Below are 22214 nucleotides of genomic sequence, written 5' to 3'. Positions count from 1 at the left end.
TTAAAAAATATAGCTGACAGATACTTGCTGGTTTTTTAAGCACTGATGCATGGTTTTTTTTTATTGCAACAAAAATAAACAAAACTTTCATAAAAAACACACAGCTCACTGAGCAAAATAAAGGTTTAAACAAAACCGTCTCAAACACAAAACAGAACTATTGACACCAAAACAAGCACCGTGCTTCCTGCACACGTAACAATAAAAGCTGTGGGTTCTTATATATGTGACCATCTCCAGATTAGCAATAATCAAGCTGGAGATAGTCACAGGGTTTTAAATCTGCGTGGTTGACAGTCACGTTGTCAGTAATCACTGACTGCCAACCACGCGGTCTCACAAGCTGTCAGGCAGAGACGAAATATAAACGCCGCCTCTGCAGACCACACCTTAACCATACAATAACATTTCCCCTGTAAATAATCCCAAACAATACATACAACAATAACAACAAACCACCACCTTCAAATCACCCATTCTAAAACCAATACAGTATTTACAATACATTCATACGTGCTAAATAAACACAACACCATACGTTATTTACAAGCAGGGCTTTGCCCTGCCTCCTATGTACATGTCTGGCTTTTCTGCCCTGCCACAGGCACTTACTGTGCATGTTGAGGAATATGTTTTAATGCAAACTCAGTGGATTCAAGAATATCATCTTTTAATTATTTGATTGATGTACGCAAGTCGTAGATGCATCATAACAATTTTATCTGTAGAAAAGTATCAGACTGCTACTTAAATATTAAAACTGCATCTTAGACACAGATGCGTAGGGTTATGGAAACCACCGGAATCAGTTCTGTGGGTTGTTGCTATGAATAAATAAGAGATAAATCATTTTTCAATGATATATTAATGGCATGACTGAAAAGATACAGCAAACAGACACAACAGAACAAAAAGAATGGTGAAAGAAGCAGCACGATAAGTGAGCACTTTACAAATGAAAGCAGATGTATGAAATTACAAGCTGTCGGATCAGCAACGGAAATGAAGATGATAAAGTGGTCCCCTCCCCCGAATATAATCATTCATTTCATTCACTTGTGTAGGTTTTCATTTTGAAAGAGGAAAATCAAGGTAGAAAAAAAAGATAAGGAAGACGTTTAAAATATCTGATTAGTGGCACTAAAAAGTCCTTGCAGTGGAAGGGTGCAAAAAAAAAAAAGGTTTTATTCTTTTTTTTTTTTTTTACTTTGATGGATCACATTGTTCTTAACCAGTGATTGATTACATTGCCTTTGGGGAGAAAAAAAATCCTAGTAAGTGTTCAGCCTGAAAGACTAGAAAAGAGTTTGTCGGTACCATTGATCTTCCTGTAAATGAAACGTTATATTTATGGTGTATTTTTTACTATTAAATGTAGTTCATTAGTATTAACCGTAACTCTTCAGCTTGAAACACTTTCAGCACAGTGGCTTTTCCACTTTCACCTGAAGATTTCTGAGGTTTGGAAAGCTTGTTTAGTTAGTCCAATAAAATATATCACCTCTCCTTCCCTTTGTCTATCCTCCTTGGACTGATACAGCTACCATTTCACCTAACAATTCTGGTGAAATAAGTGCCAGAATGTTTTTAGCCAGTGATTCTATTAAGTAATATTCATAGTCTTAAATTAAAATTAACTGAAATTAAAATCAGACGGTCTTATTATCAAATTTAAACAATGAGTTATATTATTTAAAATTGTTATTAATAAAAAGACAATAATTTTGTTCTTCACGTACGAATGGCTGTGTAAATGTCCAGATTTTGAGTTTTTAAATTCCATGTATTCTTTCTTTTAGTGATTGCTAGTAACTACCAGACCTGCCTAGGACTGCTCATGCACTATCCACCTATTGGGGATATACACGCCCTCCTCCACAAAGCCCTCTTCCTTCGGGACCCAAAGGTAAAGCACTGTTCTGGATACAAGTATGTCTGTGTGTATATATATATGGGGGGGGGGGGGGGGGGGGGATTCTGAATGCTCGTTTGGGGTATACATTTTTGATTTGCAGCAGGATGATGTCCTAGTAAATCACGATCCCTGACAGGCTTTTACAGCAAGGGGCTGTTACACAGAGTGCTAGGTTCATACTCTCATCACTGAGATCTTTTTTCACCACGCAGAAACATAGAATTTGCCAGGTGTGTGCCAAGCCCGGGCACGGATAGTTCTTCTAGATTTCTGCACTCTCCGATCTCAGTTAGATAAGATTTTACCAAGGCCAAGTCCAATTTAGTTTTCTTCAATGTGTTTACATTTTCTTGTTCACTAATACAAATTTTCGAGCAGAGGTTTTGGCTGGGAGTTCAAAACAGGACATGTTGAGTTTATGAGACATTTTTTGCTCAAGTTAGTCTTGATTAATGGAAAAAGTTGTATTCCACTGGTAATTGTGTAATATGACCTTTTAAAAGCACAAAAATGCAATAAAACTTTTTTGTTTAGCATGTGCCACAGTGTAATTAAAGCTACTGTCCATGTTTTATATATACATTCATACATACATACAGATGAATCTGCTTTATATCAGGATTGCCATGCAGGCATAATTTGTGATATAAAGCGGGTCATGATATAAACTGGGTTTCACGCTTGCCTATGACAGCACATTGCAGGTGCAAGTAAAAAAGAAAGAAAACTAACGGTGAATTAAACAGAGATGAAAAATCTCCGCTGATTGGCGTTTTTTCTGCTTTTACTCAGTCCCCCGGGGCTACTGATGTGATCAGTGCAGATCCAGGGGAAAAAAAAAATTCCCAGTGTTTTATTTATTTATCTTAGTGTTTTTTGTTTGTTGTTTTGTTTTTAAACAATTAACACATTCATGACAGTTGGTTTAAAGTGTTTTTGCAGTGTACCACCACTAAATTATTATATGAATCGATCTCGGCAAAGTAACAAAAAAAAAAAAGAAAAAATAAGGCGGTTGCCTTTACATTACGTACCCCATTGGTGCTTGCAGACAGCTGTCTTGGCAAGTTGCTGTTTCATTGGTCCTCAAACAAGTACTGTGCGTTAAACAGGGTGCAGTTCTACAGTTCACATTGCAGAACATGGCAAAAATAATGGAACGGAAGGAAGGTTCTGGTGAAAAATTAAGATACATATATATTTCTTTTCTGTTTCACTTGAGGAGCAGGGTGGGCACGGTTGATCACAGACGTTGCTGACAAACCCTGTAAGCCCCCACTCTCCTGGAATACAGTGCTCCCTTGCTAGAACACACAATATGAGCGTTATAAACGGGGGCGGGGGTGGGGGGTGCCACAGGGCACATTACGACACACATCTGACTAAAATAAAAAATAAAATCCCTCTATAATGCACATATAGTGAAGCAAAAATATAACTTTCCATGAATTAACCATGCGTAAAGCACCATGTAATCAACGCTATATTTTTTACAAAAAAAAAAGGTAACATTCCCACTTATGGATCATTTTAATTAGCAGTTTTTAAACTGTCACAGTTTAAACAGTGGTTGGGAGTTCAGTTCGAAGTGACAGGCATGCCAACCAAGTGCAAGAAGGAGAGCGGGTTGGGAGAGGGGAAGAGGGAATAGGCTCGCCCCCGGTTCGGCTACTGGACCGGGGCTGAAGCTAACCTGATGTGTCTCGTCTCCCAAAGAAAGCCGCAGCTTCTCTCGCAGCAAAAAAAAAGTTAAAACATTAGGAAAGATAACCACGTAATAGGCCCAATATTTATTTATATTTATATTTAGGTCAGGGCTCTAACTGGGCCACTCAAGGACATTCACCTTCTTGTTCCTTAGCCACTCCAGTGTAGCTTTGGCTGTGTGTTTTGGGTCACTGTCATGCTGAAAGGTGAACTTCCGTCCCAGTTTCAGCTTTCTTGCAGGGTGCAGCAGGTTTTCCTCACGTACTTCTCTGTACTTTCCTCCATTTCTCTCTCCCTTCTATCCTAACAAGTTGATGCTGATGAGAAACATCCCCATAACATGATTCTGCCACCACCATGCTTCACAGTAGGCATAGTGTTCCTTGGGTGATACACAGTGTTGGGTTTGCACCAAACATAACGCTTTTGCCTCCTTGCCACCCTACCATACAGGCTAGATTTGTGGAGTGCTTGGGATATTGTTGTCACATGCGCTATTAAATGCCTGTAGCTCTTGCAAAGTTACCATTGGCCTCTTGGTAGCCTCTCTGGTCAGTCTCCTTCTTGATCGGTCATCCAGGTTGGAGGGACGGCCTGATCCAGGCACTGTCTTGGTGGTGCCATACACCTTCCACTTCTTAATAATCGTCCTGACCATGCTCCACGGGATATTCAGGGTCTTTGATATTTTTTATACCCATCCCCTGATCTGTGCCTTTCAGCAACTTTGTCCCGGAATTCTTTTGAAAGCACCTTGGTGCTCATGGTTGAGACTTTGCTTTGAAATGCACTGTACATCAGAGGGAACCTACAGGAACTGCTGAATTTATCCTGAAATCATGTGAATCACTACAATGTAACACAGGTGGAGGCCACTTATTGTGTGATTTTGAAGGCGATTGGTTACACCTGAGCTAATTTACGATTGCTATTACAAGGGGGGTGGACACTTATCCAACCAAGCTATTTCAGTTTTTATTTTTAATTAATTTTCTACAAATTTCTAGAATATTTTTTTCACTTGGAAGTTGTGGGGTAGGATGTGTAGGTAAATGAAAAAAAACAACTTTAAATGCATTTTAATTCCAAGCTATAAGGCAACAAAAGGTGAAAAATGTGAAAGGGGATGTAGACTTTCTATTGGCACTGTATGTGTGTGTGTGTGTGTGTGTGTGTGTGTGTGTGTATATATATATATATATATATATATATATATATATATATATATATAGACACACACAGACACACAGTAATCTCCGGCTAAGAGAACACCCCTCTGGAAGCAAGCAAAGTATTCTTATAGCTGAAGTGTTCTCTAAGTCGGATTTAGCCACCAGGCACAATATGGATCAATAAATACATATGTATTATAGTAACGTTAATAGCTGACTGTCAAACTAAATTATCACAGCACCCCAACACAGCAGCAATATACAAGACATGCATATGATTTAACAGAATGGTGAAGCGATGAGTTCCAGTCATGGAAGTCAGAATAAAAAACAATTGAGTAATATGACAGCGGTTCTGGAAATATTTAATAAACCAATCAGTGTGCCACAAGACACTGGTGGTTCTGGAAAGATTGAATAAACCATTTTAATTGAAGTTTACTGATGAGTTATCAGGTTACAAAACTGTACTGTATCCGTTGTGAACGAATCACTATCAGTGCCAAAAAGGTGTTCTTTTAAGTGAAGTTCCTTTTCCTTTAGCCAGAGCATTTACAACGGTAAAAACTCAGTTTCACCACAAGGGTGTTCCCTTAGGTGAAGTATTCTCTTAGGAGGTGTTCCTATACTCAGAGACTACAGTGTGTGTGTGTGTGTGTGGTGTGTGTGTATATATAAATGCATATATATATATATATATATATATATATATATATATATGTATATATATATATATATATATATATATATATGTATATATATATATATATATATATATATATATATACACTGAACAAAAATATAAACGCAACATGCAACAATTTCAAAGATTTTACTGAGTTATAGTTCATATAAGGAAATCAGTCAATTGAAATAAATTCATTAGGCCCTAATCAGTAGATTTCACATGACTGGGAATACAGATATGCATCGGTTGGTCACAGATACCTTAAAAAAAAAAAAAAAAAAAAAACGCCAGTGTTATGCAGAGCTCTTGATATGGTTGATTAGTGCACCATTACTCCACTCCCAGCCATTGAACTCTGTAGCTCCTTCAAAGTGATTGTTGGCCTCCTTCTTGTTTGAGCGCAGAGTTTTGAGGGACGGCCTTTTCTTGACAGTGCCTGGGTGGTGTGATGCAGCTTCCACTTCCTGATTATTGATCCAACTGTGCTCACTGGGATATCCAAATACTTGGATATTATTTTGTACCCTTTCCCTAATCTATGCATTTGTATTACTTTATCTATAACTTCTGTAGAATGCTCTTTGGTCTTCATTTTCCTTCAGATTCACAGCCTTACCAATGATCCTTCAACAATGGGGTTTTTATCTAGAAAATGTGACAGCAACTTTAATGGTTCACAGGTGGAGGCCAATGGTAAGGTAGTTTTGTCCTCGTTAGGGCAATTTCTTTCATCGGTGCAAACTGGGAGCTTCCACAGCACAGGGGTTGAATACTTATGCAAGCAAGACATTTCAGTTTTTTATTTTTCTTAAAAATATTTCCTAACATAAAACCAATGTCACCTTACAATAATTGATTCTGCGTTTCAGTGTTTAAAAATAATATATCAAAACAGAACGAAATTTCAATGTACCATTTGTAATTCGGTAATATGAGAGAATTGGTCAGGGGTTTGCAATATAGTGTGTGTGTGTGTTTATAAATACTGCATATGAATAAAATGCATCGTTAAATATGAAACCCCCACATGTACATATTGTAAGTAAAAGTTTCCTTCTATTGTGAATGGGAGGTACAGTAGTAGTAAACATAAGATTGTATACAGATACAATACATCCTCTTTTAAACAAACAGCAGTAGGCCTAGAGGAAAACTGTATATATGATCACTTTGATACAGTTGAAAAACTGTTGGAAAATGTTTGGAGGCCCTCCAGCCTTTTCCAGCAAAATTAAAAATAGAAGTTGATGAACAATTGAAGAAATGCATCACTAGAAATGGATGGGTCATCAAATGTGCACTACCTTAGTAATGTGTGTGTGTACACGGAGTTTGAGAACAGTACATTTTTATGAAATTACCAGGTTACATTCAGTACATTACTTGCATACATATACATGCATTGGCGTTCAGAAATGGCCAAGTGAATTATTCTTAAAACCTTACCACAACCCAATTAAAGCTGAATGTTGTTTTAACATATTGTTTTTTTCTGCCTAGCCAGATGTTCTCAGCCACCTACAGGCAAGAGTAGAATGCATTTTGTGACAAGAAAGGGTTTTAGCAGCATTTTCATGTTAACATTTTTGTTTTTTTAGACTGCTTTTCCCCATGAGGGATTGACAGTCAAGTAAACATAACATTTGCATCTGCAACAGAATTGCACCTTCTCCCTGTGATTTCAAGTTTATGTCAACACCTTAAAATCCAAACATCTCTACGGTAGACTTTTCAGTACAGTTGCATAGTGTGCCAGAGATTCAGGACTCAGGATTTATACTGCAGTACATTTCAGACTCCTCGTCCATTGTAATTTTTTGTTTCCATTTTTTCCTATTGATTGGATAGGAAAGAAATGGAAACAAAAAATATGCCTATAAAATATGGTATGGCTGGTACTGTACCATGGGAACAGTGCGTGTTCAATATATACTGTTATGAAATGGATTGTTAGAATGCTGGATTGGTCCATATGTGTTCCAAGGCGTTACAATATCCAGCACAATGTCACGATTAGGAACTACATAGGAACAAAGGCAAATCACTGCACCTGTGCTAACCATGTATCACTGCGCCACCAAAATCAAAGAAAACACCTGTCAAAATACCTGCTGTCATGGAAGATACTAAAGACATCAAGGTGTCTCTTCATATTTTCCAGTTTATATTAATTTGCACTATTAATCAGTTTCCTATTTTAAACAAGACACTGTTTTGGTAGTACTTGCCAGTCATTTTCTGTAACTTTGGTCAGATCCAGTTGTCAGATATTTCACTTTTAGTTGGTATCAATCGTTGTTTTGTGATTTCATTAATTTTTAACTGGATTTTTTTTTATATTTTCGACAGTATTTACATTACTGCAAGCGCACTCACTCTCTTTACAGGTACAAAATATAACAGAAGTGCTAGAAAAAAACTACAAATGAAATTAATACCACAAAACAAGCAACTTGGGCTGGTAAACTTTCTAAAAAAAAAATAATTACAAATTGACTAAGTGAACTATTTAATTAATAATCTTCATCCCAACAAGGCACCTTAAACTCTTGCGCTGTTTGGTATACGCTACAGCCAGTGGGAGTGAATTACCAGCAACAATGTTACATAGAATATGCAGGAAGGGCTCACAGATATACAATTTACTAAGGTTGTTTTACAGTTATTTAAAGTCAGAACAATTAACTGAAACACAAAGCAAGGTTTTTATAGTCTTTATTAAAAAAGAAGTATTGCTTTTACTGAAAAAAAAAGAAAATGTTTTACTTGAATATTATTTTTAGTTCATAGGGACTATTATTTTCTTGTGGAAGGTTATACCTCAAAATGTTGATAAATCTTTAGAAACTATAGATTTCTCCTTTTTTATAAAACTTTTATAAATCTGTTTTATAAAAGCAGTAAGGAACTTGAGGGCGTGGGTGTGATGGATATGGTCATTTCTTGGTTGGTTGCAGAGACTCGACTGCATCTCGTGCCTAACAACGCACCAAGAAGTGACAAAATCCAGCACAAACCCACGCCCTCAAGTGCCTTATTGCTTAATTATATCCTACTGTGTCATTTCGATAAGACCAGTTTGGACCCTGATACTGTTTCCACTATGTAAATAAAAATAAATGAATTCAGAATTCGCATTCCAGAAGTGTAAACCAGGTCATATCTCAATGTTCTTATTTTTATTTTTTGAAGCTGCAATCACTAGCATTGTCTTGTGTATTGTCCTCTGGGTCGGAAGTTTTTCAAATCTTTTAAAACATTGCTTATTTCAGAAAAATGATTACATTGTAGTACTTGTAGACACCTCAGCTGCTAATATTAGTAATTACTTGAGCTGCAAACCTGTTGTTGATTCCAGCAGGACATGGGTTGTCGCCCAAACATCCAGCATACGGAACCTAAATATAATGTTCATATATTTATTATTATTATTATTATTATTATTATTATTATTATTATTATTATTATTATTATTATTATTATTATTATTATTGTTGTTGTTGTTGTTGTCGTCACGTCGAACTTGGCAATAGCGTTCACCTTTCTGAAATCTACACAGAAGTGGTTGGTGCCGTCCTTCTTGGCCACTATGACAATAGGACTGCACCACTCGCTCCTAGAAGGCTCAATCACCCCAAGCTCGAGCATGTCCCACACCTCTTTGCGAACGCCACTTCGTCAACTTTCTGGGATCCGGTACGGTCTCTCTCGCACGATGACACCTGGTGGAGAGATAATGTCATATTCAACCTAATTAGTTCTGCCAGGCAAGTCAAAAAAAACATTGCTGAACTCCTCAATAAGCTTACACAGCTCCCGTTGTTGATCTGGACCCAATTGTTCCCCCATCGAAATTATTTTTGTGCTAGGAGTCTTTGGACAGTGGCTTAAATCATCCTCTATATTGCCTGGGGCTATGAACAGACCCCCCCCTTGCCTGCCCGGGCTTTAATAAATTTACATGATAAATTTCACGTTCATTACGGCGATCGGCTGTCTAATTTCATAATTCACTTTCCCTATAGCCCGAATCACTTCATATGGCCCCTGCCATTTAGCACACAATTTCGATTCTGATGAGGGAAGTAGCAGCATTACCTTGTCTCCTAATCGAAAGGTTCGAATTAGTGCATTTTTGTTGTAATGCTGTTGTTGTCGATACTGAGCCGATCTAAGGTTGTCCTGGGCCAAACAACCGACCAAATCTAGGCGATCTCTTAGTAGGAGCACATGCTTCACTACAGTTTTGGAACAAGCCTTTGTGCTTCTCCCACCCCTCTCTCAACAGATCGAGGATGCCACGAGGCCGTCGGCCATGCAGGAGCTCGAAGGGGGAGAACCCTGTCGAACTCTGCGGCACCTTTCTCACTGCAAAAAGGAGATAGGGAAGAAGCGATGCCCAATGTTTTTGCTCTTGTGTTACAAACTATCTCAGCATCAACTTCAAGGTCTGATTAAAGCGTTCCACCAAACCGCCCGTCTGTGGATGATAAACAGACATCCTAATGGGACGTATTTTTAATATTTTATACACCTTCTGTAGCAAAGAGCCCACTATGTCCATTGGAATGTGTTCAAAAGGGATGGAAATAATCGGCAGTGGAGCCAAAGGGGTGGGGCGCACTCGACCAGGCACTACTCTCTGGCAGTCTGGGCATATGACTACATATCTCGACACATCGGTATGAAGACCTAACCAATAGAATCAGGCTAATATCTGCTCCCTTGTCTTCTCAGTTCCGAGGTGCCCCGCAAAAGGGATATCATGTGCCAATCTCATGACCTCAGTCTGACAAGACAGGGGAACCAATAATTGTGTTACAGGTCCTGTGCCCGCAGCTAGATGTACTCTATACAGTAATCGCCCCTTGATACTGAAATGTGGATCTACTAGCTCCCCAGCGCCCTCAACATCCTTACCTTCAATAGACCGGACCTGCCCCCAATCATGCACTAGTGACGGGTCATTGTACTGGCCCCACAATATGTCCGCGCTTGAGTACCACATGTCTGGTACATTGAGAGGGGCTGGAGTAGCATCTGCCCTGGTTGGCCCAGTAACCTCACCCTCTCTGTCACACTGCGTTCCGACTCCCTTTGACTGGCGTTTGTTACCATTCAAGCACTTTCCCACCAGACCCCAGCCTTGTCTCAAAGATGCACCCTCCCATTTCGCGGTCCGTCTCTCCTTATTCATTTTTTTAGGGGGGAAAATAGGGGAAAACATTTCAGAGTGAAAAGGAAACACATCACCAATTTGTTCCCTTTTCTTTCTTCCTGCCATGTTTATATGTGTGGTTGAGAGTGCCATTATTTGCATCAATTCTTGGAATTTTGGCCAATCTCTGCCCAGAAAACCTGGTGTGGCAATCTTTCCGCCACCCCTACTACGAGGTGGCGTTTTATCAGTCCTACCGATAAGTATACTTTTAGGGTGGGGTATGCTGCCGTGTCTCCATGGATACAGGAGATGGCCACCTGACCTGGGGTCGGCGGTCTTGGAGGTCTGGGTCCCGGGATGGATGGTGGGGGTGGTGTTGGAGGAGAGAGAGGTAGGGGTCGGCAGTTCTGAAGGGCAGGGGCCGACAGTATCTCCACCCAGGCAGAAGCTAGGGAGTCCTCGAAGTTTTCCGCCAGCAGCACGGCCTCCTCCAGGGTGTCGGGGTTGTGGCTCCATATCCACGCCTGGGTATCGGCGCCGACCACATGGCAGAACTACTCCACCACTATTGCCTCCTCCATCTGAGCCACGATCTCATTTTCTGGGGTCAGCCAGTGCACCATGGGGCGTGTTTCAGGGGATCTTCGGTACTCCCTGTGCCCGATGGGTTTCTGCCATTATGTTGAGGCAGCGAAGGATGGCCTGTTTAACCAGGTCATAGTTGGCGACGTTGAGGTCACTCATAGCCTGGTAGGCTGCCTGAGCTTCCCCAATCAGGCAAGGTCCCAGCTGGCTCGTCCAGAACTCCCTCAGCCAAGCCGCAGTGGTAGCCAGTCATTCAAATGCCACCAAGTACGCCTCCGGGTCGTCCTCCGCTGACATCTTCATCACCCGAGCCTTCGGTGCAGACATAATGGGTGTTGCGGTAGGAGCTTGCGCTGTGGACATTGACAGCCTTACCCGCTCAATGAGCGCAGTATAGTGCTCCTCCCTCCTTCTCTACGTCCCGCCTGTGTTCTAGAGCCTCCAGCAGCTCCGCCAGTGCATTGTAATCCATCCCGTGTTCTGACACCACGTGTGGCAATTTGGCTAGTGATTGTGAACAGGTGTAGAGGTGATGCAGTGCAGAAGAAATCACAAACAATTGTAATCCGGTAGGAAACTGGGGTTTTATTTGTAATCCGGGTCTGGTGACCAACAAAAGAAAAACACTCCGGCAATACACAACAATGTGTAATGCGCGGAGCCAAACAAACAGGTTTACAGTCCCAAACAATAAACTTTTTCCGCCGCATAATACTAACCCATGGTCACCAGTCCCGGGTGTGTGTATTAGTGCTCGTGGTGGGTGATAACAGGTTATTTGTTGACAGTTCATGTAGTGCAGTTCCGGCTTGTGCTGGCCCAAAAGTGACAGCTCCGGAATGTGTTTAGCCATCTAGTGATACAATAAACAAGACAATTACTAACACTCAAAACAAACAAACACTCACAAATATTCCTCTGCAGTTTCTACTGCAGCTCTCAGTCCTTCCAGGTTTACGTATACAACCCAAGTGAAGGAAAAGATTAACGTTTCTCTGACCCCATTTATGCTACCCTGCATGATCCCTTGGTAAACGATTCCAGCTGTGTCTATAGCTTGCAGCTGCTACCTCATTTACCTTCCAGGTCAATATGTTCCTGCAACAGAGTCTCGCTTCCATCCGCTTTCTTGACCTCGAACTGTCAGGCCTGCCCGTCCAGATACTTTTCCTTTGGCTAATTAGCACCCTCACAGGTTGAGAAGGAGATTTACAACCAGAACTAATTGTATTTCTGTCATATGTCTTCATACATTTACTTCCACAGAGTTTACAAGACAAATGATTAAAAATATTGTACCGTATTTTTTTTTTAATACATTTTCTGTCATGCATTTCTTTTACATTATGAAATTAAATACAGAGTACTACATTTGCTCAGGATCATAAAAACTCCATATTTGTTTTTCTTACTGTTGATCTGTTATCCACTCTGTGCAGTGTCACAGGATTGCAGGTTAATGGTTTCACTCTACTGAATCAGAAGTGCATGGAACTTAGAGAGCTTTTTTTACATTTCTGAGTTTTAAGAAGCCACCAGGATGTCGTGACTGAAACAGGACATGATATTAATTGAATTCTTAACATGGTGGCATTATTGTTGAAGGTATATTTCTGTCCTAGTCAATTGAAGCAAATAGGGCAGTACAGTACAGTGTTTTCTGAGTTGCTGAAGAATCTGAAGCTTGCTAGAGAAGATAATCAGTCAGTACATTTTTATTGTTCACAATCTAGTTTTCCCACTATAAGCTTGATCATTGTTCCATGGTGGTGAACAGTATAACATTACTTTGCTATTGGAGATGCTCTATGTGTCTTGTATCGTAGTATTGGTTAACTGTTATTGGTAATCTTATTAAACTCTTGGGTCACAGGTGGAGAATTGTCTGCTGATAAAGATGTCTCATGTTTCCTTTTGATTCCCTGAGTACCCTACCTCTGACAGAATGGTTCTGTAATGATACCTTTGGGACCAGGCTTCAGGAGTAGTTTGGAAGAGGTTCAGTGTTCTGGTACCCTACTATAGTAATTTGACAAGTCTCGAGGGTCGACACATTGTTTCCTTTCATCCATGTATCAACAAATCAAGATAATGATGTTATTAACAAAAACATTAATTAAGAATGATGCTAAAATATATCTTCAAAATGTATAGCTTCATAGAATCTTAGGAAAACCCTACTCACATATTTGGATAAGGGATATTCTAAGCTGTCTCAGTATTCGGCAAGCCTGGACAGTTAGAATTGACTGTTTTATTCTGTTTTCCTACACTTGGCCATTTCATATGTTTATTTACAAAGCCCTTTGTGAAGGATAAAAAATACATTTGAAACATTACTATGGACCTTGCCCTGGAAAGTCTTCAACACAGACATGCTGCAGTGTCACACTCCCTGCTCTACACGCAGTAGGAGCCCTGTTATAGGGCAGTGGGGATGAACAGTATTGTCTACTGAAACAGCAACAGCAGTGTTGCCTGGCTAAATGGAAGTGCAATATGCCGTTGGTGTTGTCAGTGGATGATTAGGGACATTATGTTTGTAGGTATATATTGATGTGTATTATTATTATTATTATTATTATTATTATTATTATTATTATTATTATTATTATTATTATTATTATTATAACAAGTAGTAGTAGTAGTTTATTATTATTTGCTGAAAACTTTCTACATGAGGCTACTCCTAACGATATTATTCTTATAATAGAAGTATAGTAGTCGATAATAATAATAATAATAAACTACAACAACAACAACAATAGTAATTATGTTATGAACGTTGTATTTCAGTTGAAGACAGCAGATCATTATAATCCTGCGAGCAATAACTATGATGACTTTAATGTTAGTCAAACTCCCATAACACACCTCACCCAATGCATAGTGACAAACTATGCATTCACCTCCATACACTTTCTAAGAGGGTCCATCGAAGTGGTGATTAATATACCTCATGGAAATTAGAATCTGGGATGTTTTTTTTTTTTAGAAGCTCTGAATTGTTATTTTCAATACTGGGGAATAGAGGATTTTATTTAAGAAGTGGGGATCAGTGAGACAATAAATATATTGAGCATAACAAGACTGTTCTTTGTCACCACTACTTTTTTAGCCACAATACAGCATATCTGAATTGCTTTGTAGGTGTTTACAGTGTGACACAGCCACCAACTTGTGCAGGTGTCCATATTGTGAAACAGTCAATGTATCACTTCACACAGTGGCTGTGCCACCTAAGGGATGCACTTTGAAGATGACAATAGCAACATCTTAATATGTTTTTCTTCTAATTTTTAACATCTTTACTAGTTTACTACTACTACTGCATTGTTCAACAACAGTTCTTTAATTAAATTATTTTACACTGTATACCAGTTGCAGCTCAATTGTATTGAAAATAATACTAATTATTTGGGGTAACATATTTCTAGAAAGTGTTGTTCAGTCCTTGCTAGAGTTTTCTTAAACAGCTAAGACTACCAGTTCTGGGTAAGAACAACTCCCTCAAACTGCCGTCCCAGCAGATACTGGGCAAGAATAACAGCATCAAAACTGAATTTTAAAATGGGTTTCAATTGATGAAGCACAAACCCTTTATTTCTGAAGCCTTCATCAGCTGCAGTGGAATACTTTGGCCCTTTTTTGCTGTGTAGAAAAACTGACTATTATCAACTTATAATTATATAACATATTTACAAAGTAGGAGTACATTACTAGAACCAGAAACAATTGTACAGATATTATCAACACTATAATAATAATAATAATAATAATAATAATAATAATAATAATAATAATAATAATAATAATAGAACAAATCTATCTCATAGTCTACCAATCACAATAATTGTCATTATAAGAAGTCTGCAGATTAACCAAAGATGTTTAATAATATTGCCTTAGACTAAACAAGGGCTTACCATTTATTTGATTAAGGGACATCTTCGAAAATGATGATGATGATTATTATTATTATTATTATTATTATTATTATTGAGTAGCTTCTGCCTGTATTCCTGCTGATTTGATTAGAGGGGACTTTGTGAGACATTACCATTTCTTCTTTTTTTTTTTTTTTTTTTTATTGTTAGTGATAGTTGTCGTAGAAGTAGTCATGAACTTGATTTTAATGTTTGAAATGCAGCACGCTGTCTTGTTTGTATGGTAACATCTGTTTACTCAAACACCTAATTATTTCACTGTTGGATATGCTTTGCAATCCCCCTTGTAGATATTTCTCTTTACTAGGTTACATTAAGTCTATTTTGCACAGATTAAATAACACAAACTTCTCTTCGGTGGTTGAGTTTTGCCCACCTGTCATGTATTTAAAATACCTGCAACATATGTTTGAGTAACCCTGTAACGCTATGCCTTTTGGGCTTAGTAAGATTCCCCCAGAGCTTCCTGCTTATAAACAGCTGAGCAATTCTCTCCTCTAATGATGGTTACTTTTCCCAGGGTATTGTGGCAATAAGGTGTTCCTTTGAATTCAAGTCTTGTTTTTGGCACAGGGGGGATACTTCAGCCTACTTTTTATCAGTGTTATTTACCCTTCTGAGCTTTGTTTACTGCATGCCGAATTGGAGTCATCCCAAATCCCACTGAAGAGCAGCGCCAGCTTAATATTCACATGTGTATTAAGTCACTTCCTTGTAAATATATGAAAGACACAGACTTTTATAGTAGTGTTGTGTTTTGTGTTAGGTTTATTTTCTTGGTAGCGTATAGTGAGGGAAAATTATTATTAGCTCTTCAGCATGGTAGAGAGCATGTTGAGCAAGTTCACAGGTTACAGTATGGTTACCTAATGCAAGCAATGCTGTGTATGGTGAGGGTACTATTTTGCAAAGGTAAACAAGTGAAGAAATTCTGTTTTATTATATTTTGTTCATCATTCACGTTTAGCTCAGCCACAGCCATTTACCTTTTTTTACCTCATGTTTTGTATGCATAGGTTTAAGGAAGATCACAAATAGAAAAAAAAACAACTATTAGTTAATTTCACTGTTGTCCAAAAGGTTGATAAAGGCATGGGCAGGTAAAAGTTATTTTATTTAAAACTTATTATAATTGGTACCCATTTTACCATCATAACAAAAAACATAAAAATAAATAAATAAAATTAAAAATCTTGTTTTTATTTTATATTTCTATCAGTATCTGGTTCAGTTACCCTAGCCTACTCTTATATTTGATCCCTTTTCTATTAGTAAACATCAATTGGACTTAGCAAGTAAACACGTTTGGTTTAATGAATGGAATTTGTTTTAACACTGTTATCAGTCGTCTCAGTTTAATGAAGCAAACTGATAATTCAAGGATGTTTCTGTCTTTCACTTACTGTGTTAAAATATGAAATGGACACATCTGTTTTTAATTATAAACTGGATTCACCTAGAGGCAGCCTTTCATTTTAATGTGGTTATCCTGTGATTAGATTTATTAAGCTTCATGAGGAAAAACAAAGGCAACATTCACTGAATGTCTGTGAGAGCTATACGATAATAGATAATTGTGTATGGAGAAAAGGGGAATATATCCCAGAACAGGCAGGCTTTTATTTCCTCACTTTGTTTAAGCCTATTCGGTAGGTGGGATTACCTTAGGTGCTTTACATATTCTTTTTTTTCTCGGGTAGGTATTTTTCGGATATCGGGAATTGTGCCTGTTTGTTTGTAGTTTGTGAGAACAAAGAAAATGTTACCCATAAGGCTGTTTCCTTCTAATAGGTCCCCAACATGTCTTACTGTAAGCAGGCAAGCAGTGAGGTATAACAGTGTTTAATGAAAATGTTTGCTGTGTTAACTCTGCCATCTAGTGGTGTACTGAACATTTTAAGACAGTTGGTCAAAGTAGTCTTTTACCAGTTTGTTACTGGTGATTGATGTACTGTGATAGTTTCTTTTATTTCTATATTAAAAGTATATATATATATATATATATATATATATATATATATATATGTATATATGTGTGTGTGTGTGTGTGTGTGTGTGTGTGTTACGAAAGTTCTTGTGTGTGTGTGTGTGTGTGTGTGTTACAGAAAGTTCTAATCTGGAAAATTTTACAAGGTTTACCAAGTAAGGTGGTAAAATTTTGAATTATGAAGAAATATATTGCTTTTCGGACATTTACCTGTTGAGCATATTGCTAAAGGCCTTGGTTATTCTTGAGATTTAGCGATAAATGTCTGAAGTAAATCATTATCATGTTTATTTTGGACTATTACTCCTCAATAAATATCGATATTTAGTTCTTGAGATCTGCCACACTTCAACCTTTTACTGTAAGATATTTAATACTAAGTGTTGAAAGTGTTGATATCATCTGTTTGTTGTGTGCTTCCCCTCTGTGAGCTTATATCTCTTAGCAGAACCTGCTTCCTGTCCAGCAAGGCCCGGTAGGTTACACTTGATATGTTACAAATGAAGTATTACTTGTAGGTTGATTTAAAAATGCATTTTCCACTCAGACAAGATGAATGTAACTTTTTTAATGCTTCTTTCAGAACAACCTTCGACCAGTGAACTACCAGTTTCAACAGAATTTAGACTATTACAAAACCTGTGGAGCAGACCTGTTGAATAAAACTCGGTAAGCATTTGTAGGGTTAATAATTTACATGCTGAATACCTAACACAGATACAGTATGTATGTGTGTGTGTGTGTGTGTATATATATATATATATATATAATAATATATATCTAGACACACACACACATCATAACGTTAATGTGAATTATGTTATATTCGGATTTATGTTCGTAAATCACTCTACAAATAATGTGCCATGAATTATCTGTTAACTGGCGTTCCAATACTTAATATGGTGGAAAGACCTCCAAAACATGTGTTTTATTTTAGTTAACAAAAATAAATGTTTTAAACAAATTCAACGATCACAAACGGGGGTGACCCCCCTGATGATATTGATGTGTGATCCTCTTTTGCCTTGATTACAGCTTTCAGATGTTTATGATTGGGCACACAGTGTGTACATCTATTAATTATAGATCTACCTGGGCCCCACATTCTGCCTTGCATACGAAGTCGAGCTCTGTATAACCCAGTTGGTAACGGTCTTCAGATGCTTTGAAAATGGCTTTTTTCAGATCAGTCCAAAGCATTTGTATTGGATTCAGATCCATTGACATAGCAGGCTGTTGAAATATATTTTTAGATTTAAATTGAAATATTTTATTAATCAGTTTTCACCGAAACAATCAGAAACAAAAACTAAAAAAAAAAAAAAAAAAAGTAAACCATAAAAAATATCCATCTTGGATTTATTGTGCACACTGAACTAACTTTAGTTTCAATAGTTAGAAAAATGTAAATGATTATATTAAAATAGCATCCCATTTCAAATAAAAAGTGAATGTGTGACATGTGGTGGATTGTTTTATTAAAACAGCAAGTGGTTGACTTGGCTGTACAATCCATGCCTCTAAAAATACCACCTCACTGTAAACCGTCTGTCGAAAGTGGAAGACACAGAATACGTGCTCAGCCTGTGTCTTCCATATATATATATATATATATATATTAGAGCCACGATGGGGGAAACACTTGCCTGTGATTAAGCAGGCAGGTATAAAAGTAGGTCACAAGTGTTTGTAGGTTGTCTGTATGAAGGCTGGGGCCTGTGAAGAGACCTGGGGGAGGGTGAACCGGTGTGGTTAACAGGTACAGTGTGTGAAGTGTATACTGTGAGTGTGAAATGTATACTGTGAGTGAAATGTATATTGTGAGTGAAATGTATATTGTGAAATGTATATTGTGTGTACAAGTATTTTTTTGACCGGTAAACAGCATATCTGTCCTGATTATAGTTCAGGACTGGGGAAAAGTTTAGTTAGTTCTCCAACCTGGACTTAGGGTTTTGTTTGTTTGTGTTTGTTGTTTTCTTTTTGTTTGTTTTTCAAAGAAGGTATAACTGCACTGTACAAACATTTTAAGTTTTGTTTTGGATGTACATAGAAGTGGAAGTGTGCCTTTTCAAAGCTCCCCAGTCGATAGTGAGATTCCTCACATATATTAAATTATGGTAGTTATATGTGTGAAAAAAGTTAAATATTGACTATGATATAAATGAGCCTTACACTGTACATGATGTGATTACATCAACAGGTATATTTGGTATTCCCATTTTTGACAGGCAAAATTCAAAAGGTTCAACAATTAGATAACTTTTAAACTGTAAACCATTAACACTTCTATTATTTACATTTGGGAAAAATCATTTTACATGTTAAATATAAGGAAGGAGACTTTAGTTGGTTGACAGTGTACCACAGCCTAGATCCAGGAGCTCTGTCTACTTGCATTGCAGTTTTTAGATGACTGGATGGTGGTGGTGTTGTTTTTTCAGTGCCAGTGCCAAGGCTGCTCCACTCAACATTAACAAGGTATCGAGCAGTCTGCTGAATTTTGGCCGGAAGCTGATCGCCCCTGCTATTTCAGTCAATCCAAGTAGTGCAGTCCCTATCAACAGTGATGTCAGAGCTGCTCCCTTGGCAGTAACAAGGTCCCTGAATGAAACCTCCCAAGTACAGCAGCAGCAGCATCCGCATCTGACACAGCACAGGCTGTTGAAATCCGAGAGCATGCCTGTGCAGCTTAGCAAAGGTAAGAACCAACAACAGAATCTCACTGTGTGAAACAATCTGGTAGAATAGATACAAGTATAATGACTAGTGTATGAAGGGGACTCCTATTAAAATGAATTGCAGTCACTGCCTCGATTTAAAATGCTGATCTTGCAGTCCACTGTGCCCTTTGTAGCAGGACCTTGAGGACAGGATGCAGTAAGTAAAATTAGTAGAATAATACCTCAAGGCAACTGACTCGAATATGAAAACTTAAACCAGACTATAAATAGTAGAGCTGATGCCAGACTACTGGATACATTGTATTTATAATTTGTTTGTCCGTCACATATTCTATAAAATCATTTTTAATATCTTGGTATCTATATGTACCCCTGTGAAAAGTGGGGTTCATCTTCTGCCACTTGGCGCTGCCAAACAGTGTTTTTAATAAGTAGTCAGTAGTTGGCAAATAAAACATTAACTGCATGCTATAGTCTACTGTATATTCTGTGTAAGGTGAACTAATTTCAGTTTTACTGAATGTTACTTAAATAATATCATATACTCTGCCTACATCAAACCATCTAGCCCACTGTTTTATTGTTCAGTATTTGAACTTATGAGGCTATGCCAATTGATCTGTTAAAAATAATAATAATTTCCATCTCTGTTAATTGCCTGGTATACAAAGGGTTCCGTTTTACTGGGTTGATAATCTTGAACAGTTTTATTTTGAGACTCGCGAACGGAACATGTATTGCAACACAGTCTCCCTAGTTCCTGATCCCCTGATGTTCTTAAGATTTGCAGTGGAATCTGTCTTGTAAACTTGGTACTGCCATCATCAATGGAAAGTAAACTAAGAGGCGTTTGCTTTGTTACTCTGCTAATCGACCCTTTTACCTTATTAAATATGAGATTCTTGTGTTTGCTAGATGTAGTTACAGGTGGCGATGCTCAGGTCTCTATTCCTGTCCAGACTGTAACTGACATCCAAGGTAACAGCTGCCATGGCAACCCCAGGCTTTCCTTGACTGCAGCATTGCAGTTTGTTTGTGTGTACATCCTGCTGATTGTAGTTTTCACATTTTCATCCCATTCTTCTGACCCATGCAATACCATTGTCTTCTCACTAGAGGTCGGTGTTGTTTAACCAGCTGGAGGTTTCCACTTTAATAAAACTGCAACATGAATTTCAAGGGAGCTAATAGATGTTATAGGGATCAGCATTTAGAAATAAAATATTAATATAAGGTGGCATGCGTACGTTGTTGCTTGTGTTAGCATGCATTTACTGTTGATCTTTGAACAATGCATTATTGTCGTTAAGAATCACTCATTTAAATCTTTTTTTTTTTTTTTTGGGACGCACCAGTAGATCGTTTGCATGTATTTTTTTTTTTCATTTACAGTTTGTATAAAATAGAATAAGTATGCCAACTTTAACAGACATGACAATTGCAAATTAAGGGAAGATGAAAGCATTACTAAGTTCCTGTTAATTGTTATTCCTATTCATTTTGACAGATTGCCAGCACAGCTACCAATGCAGTGTGAAAATGAGTTCATTTGAAATGAGCTGTCAGATGAAGTTGGTCGTTGGCATTTTTAGGTTGTCTAGTTTCAGAATTTCCAGATAATATTTTATATTTACTGATATCTGCCGATCGGTGTGATGGCTAACATTATTATCATCATAGCAATACAGTATAAAAGAGATATGCAGCATGAATCCTGTGCTTGAAAGTACAAGCCTGTCTATGCTTGTTTGTTTATCTCAACATTCTATAGCTGTGGCCAAAAGGTTTGCATCTCTATATAGAATTAACTACTTTTGCTTCATAAAGTCAAAGGAAACCTGTATAATGTTACATTAACATATTGAATTACATATCATTTTGTAGTCTCTTTGATTACATGATGTTAAATAAAAGATCTAAATTATGATCATGTTTTGTTTGTTGTTGTTGTTTTTGTTGTTTTGTAGTGGATTTATTCTCCGCTATCCAAAGAGGCTCAGGATTCAGGTTTATAGTCAGCTCTAGATATTTTAATCAATGTACACAAGGGAAGAGTCTAAAAGAGACTGTTAACCCAAGTGGGGCTGCATTTGATATTTATACAGTTTGTACAAGCTTGAAAATAGGGTGTGTCTGTGTTACCAGAAAGTATCAGTAGGACAATAAGCACAAGATAAGATCAGAACAGAACCAGTGTTATCAAAGGGCCTAGGGGTGAGGTGTAATGTTGTCCAGAAGTTAGAGGGTTAACTGCTACCCATATATATAATATATATAATATATATATATATATATATATATATATATATAATATCATCAGAGATCCGAATTCAATAAAAGGAAAGGAGGTCCACTGTTTATTTTT

At 37.7% G+C, this 22214-nt stretch overlaps 1 protein-coding gene across 7 annotated transcripts in view; it reads left to right on the top strand.

Annotated features, from left to right (window-relative positions):
- LOC121315132 (TBC1 domain family member 5-like) overlaps positions 1 to 22214 on the top strand; it is a 160747-nt gene that overhangs the window by 113373 nt on the left and 25160 nt on the right. For 6 of the 7 annotated variants that reach the window (XM_041249074.1, XM_041249069.1, XM_041249068.1 and 3 more), the window contains 4 exons: positions 1800 to 1906; positions 17746 to 17831; positions 19610 to 19866; positions 20765 to 20827. In XM_041249074.1, coding sequence (XP_041105008.1) covers positions 1800 to 1906; positions 17746 to 17831; positions 19610 to 19866; positions 20765 to 20827 — 513 coding nt within the window. The remainder of the gene's footprint in view (positions 1 to 1799; positions 1907 to 17745; positions 17832 to 19609; positions 19867 to 20764; positions 20828 to 22214) is intronic. The other variant, XM_041249075.1, reaches the window with a different exon arrangement.

Source organism: Polyodon spathula, chromosome 4 (genome assembly GCF_017654505.1).
Source record: "Polyodon spathula isolate WHYD16114869_AA chromosome 4, ASM1765450v1, whole genome shotgun sequence".
Lineage (NCBI taxonomy): Eukaryota > Metazoa > Chordata > Actinopteri > Acipenseriformes > Polyodontidae > Polyodon > Polyodon spathula.
This window is presented reverse-complemented; position numbering and strand designations above follow the sequence as displayed.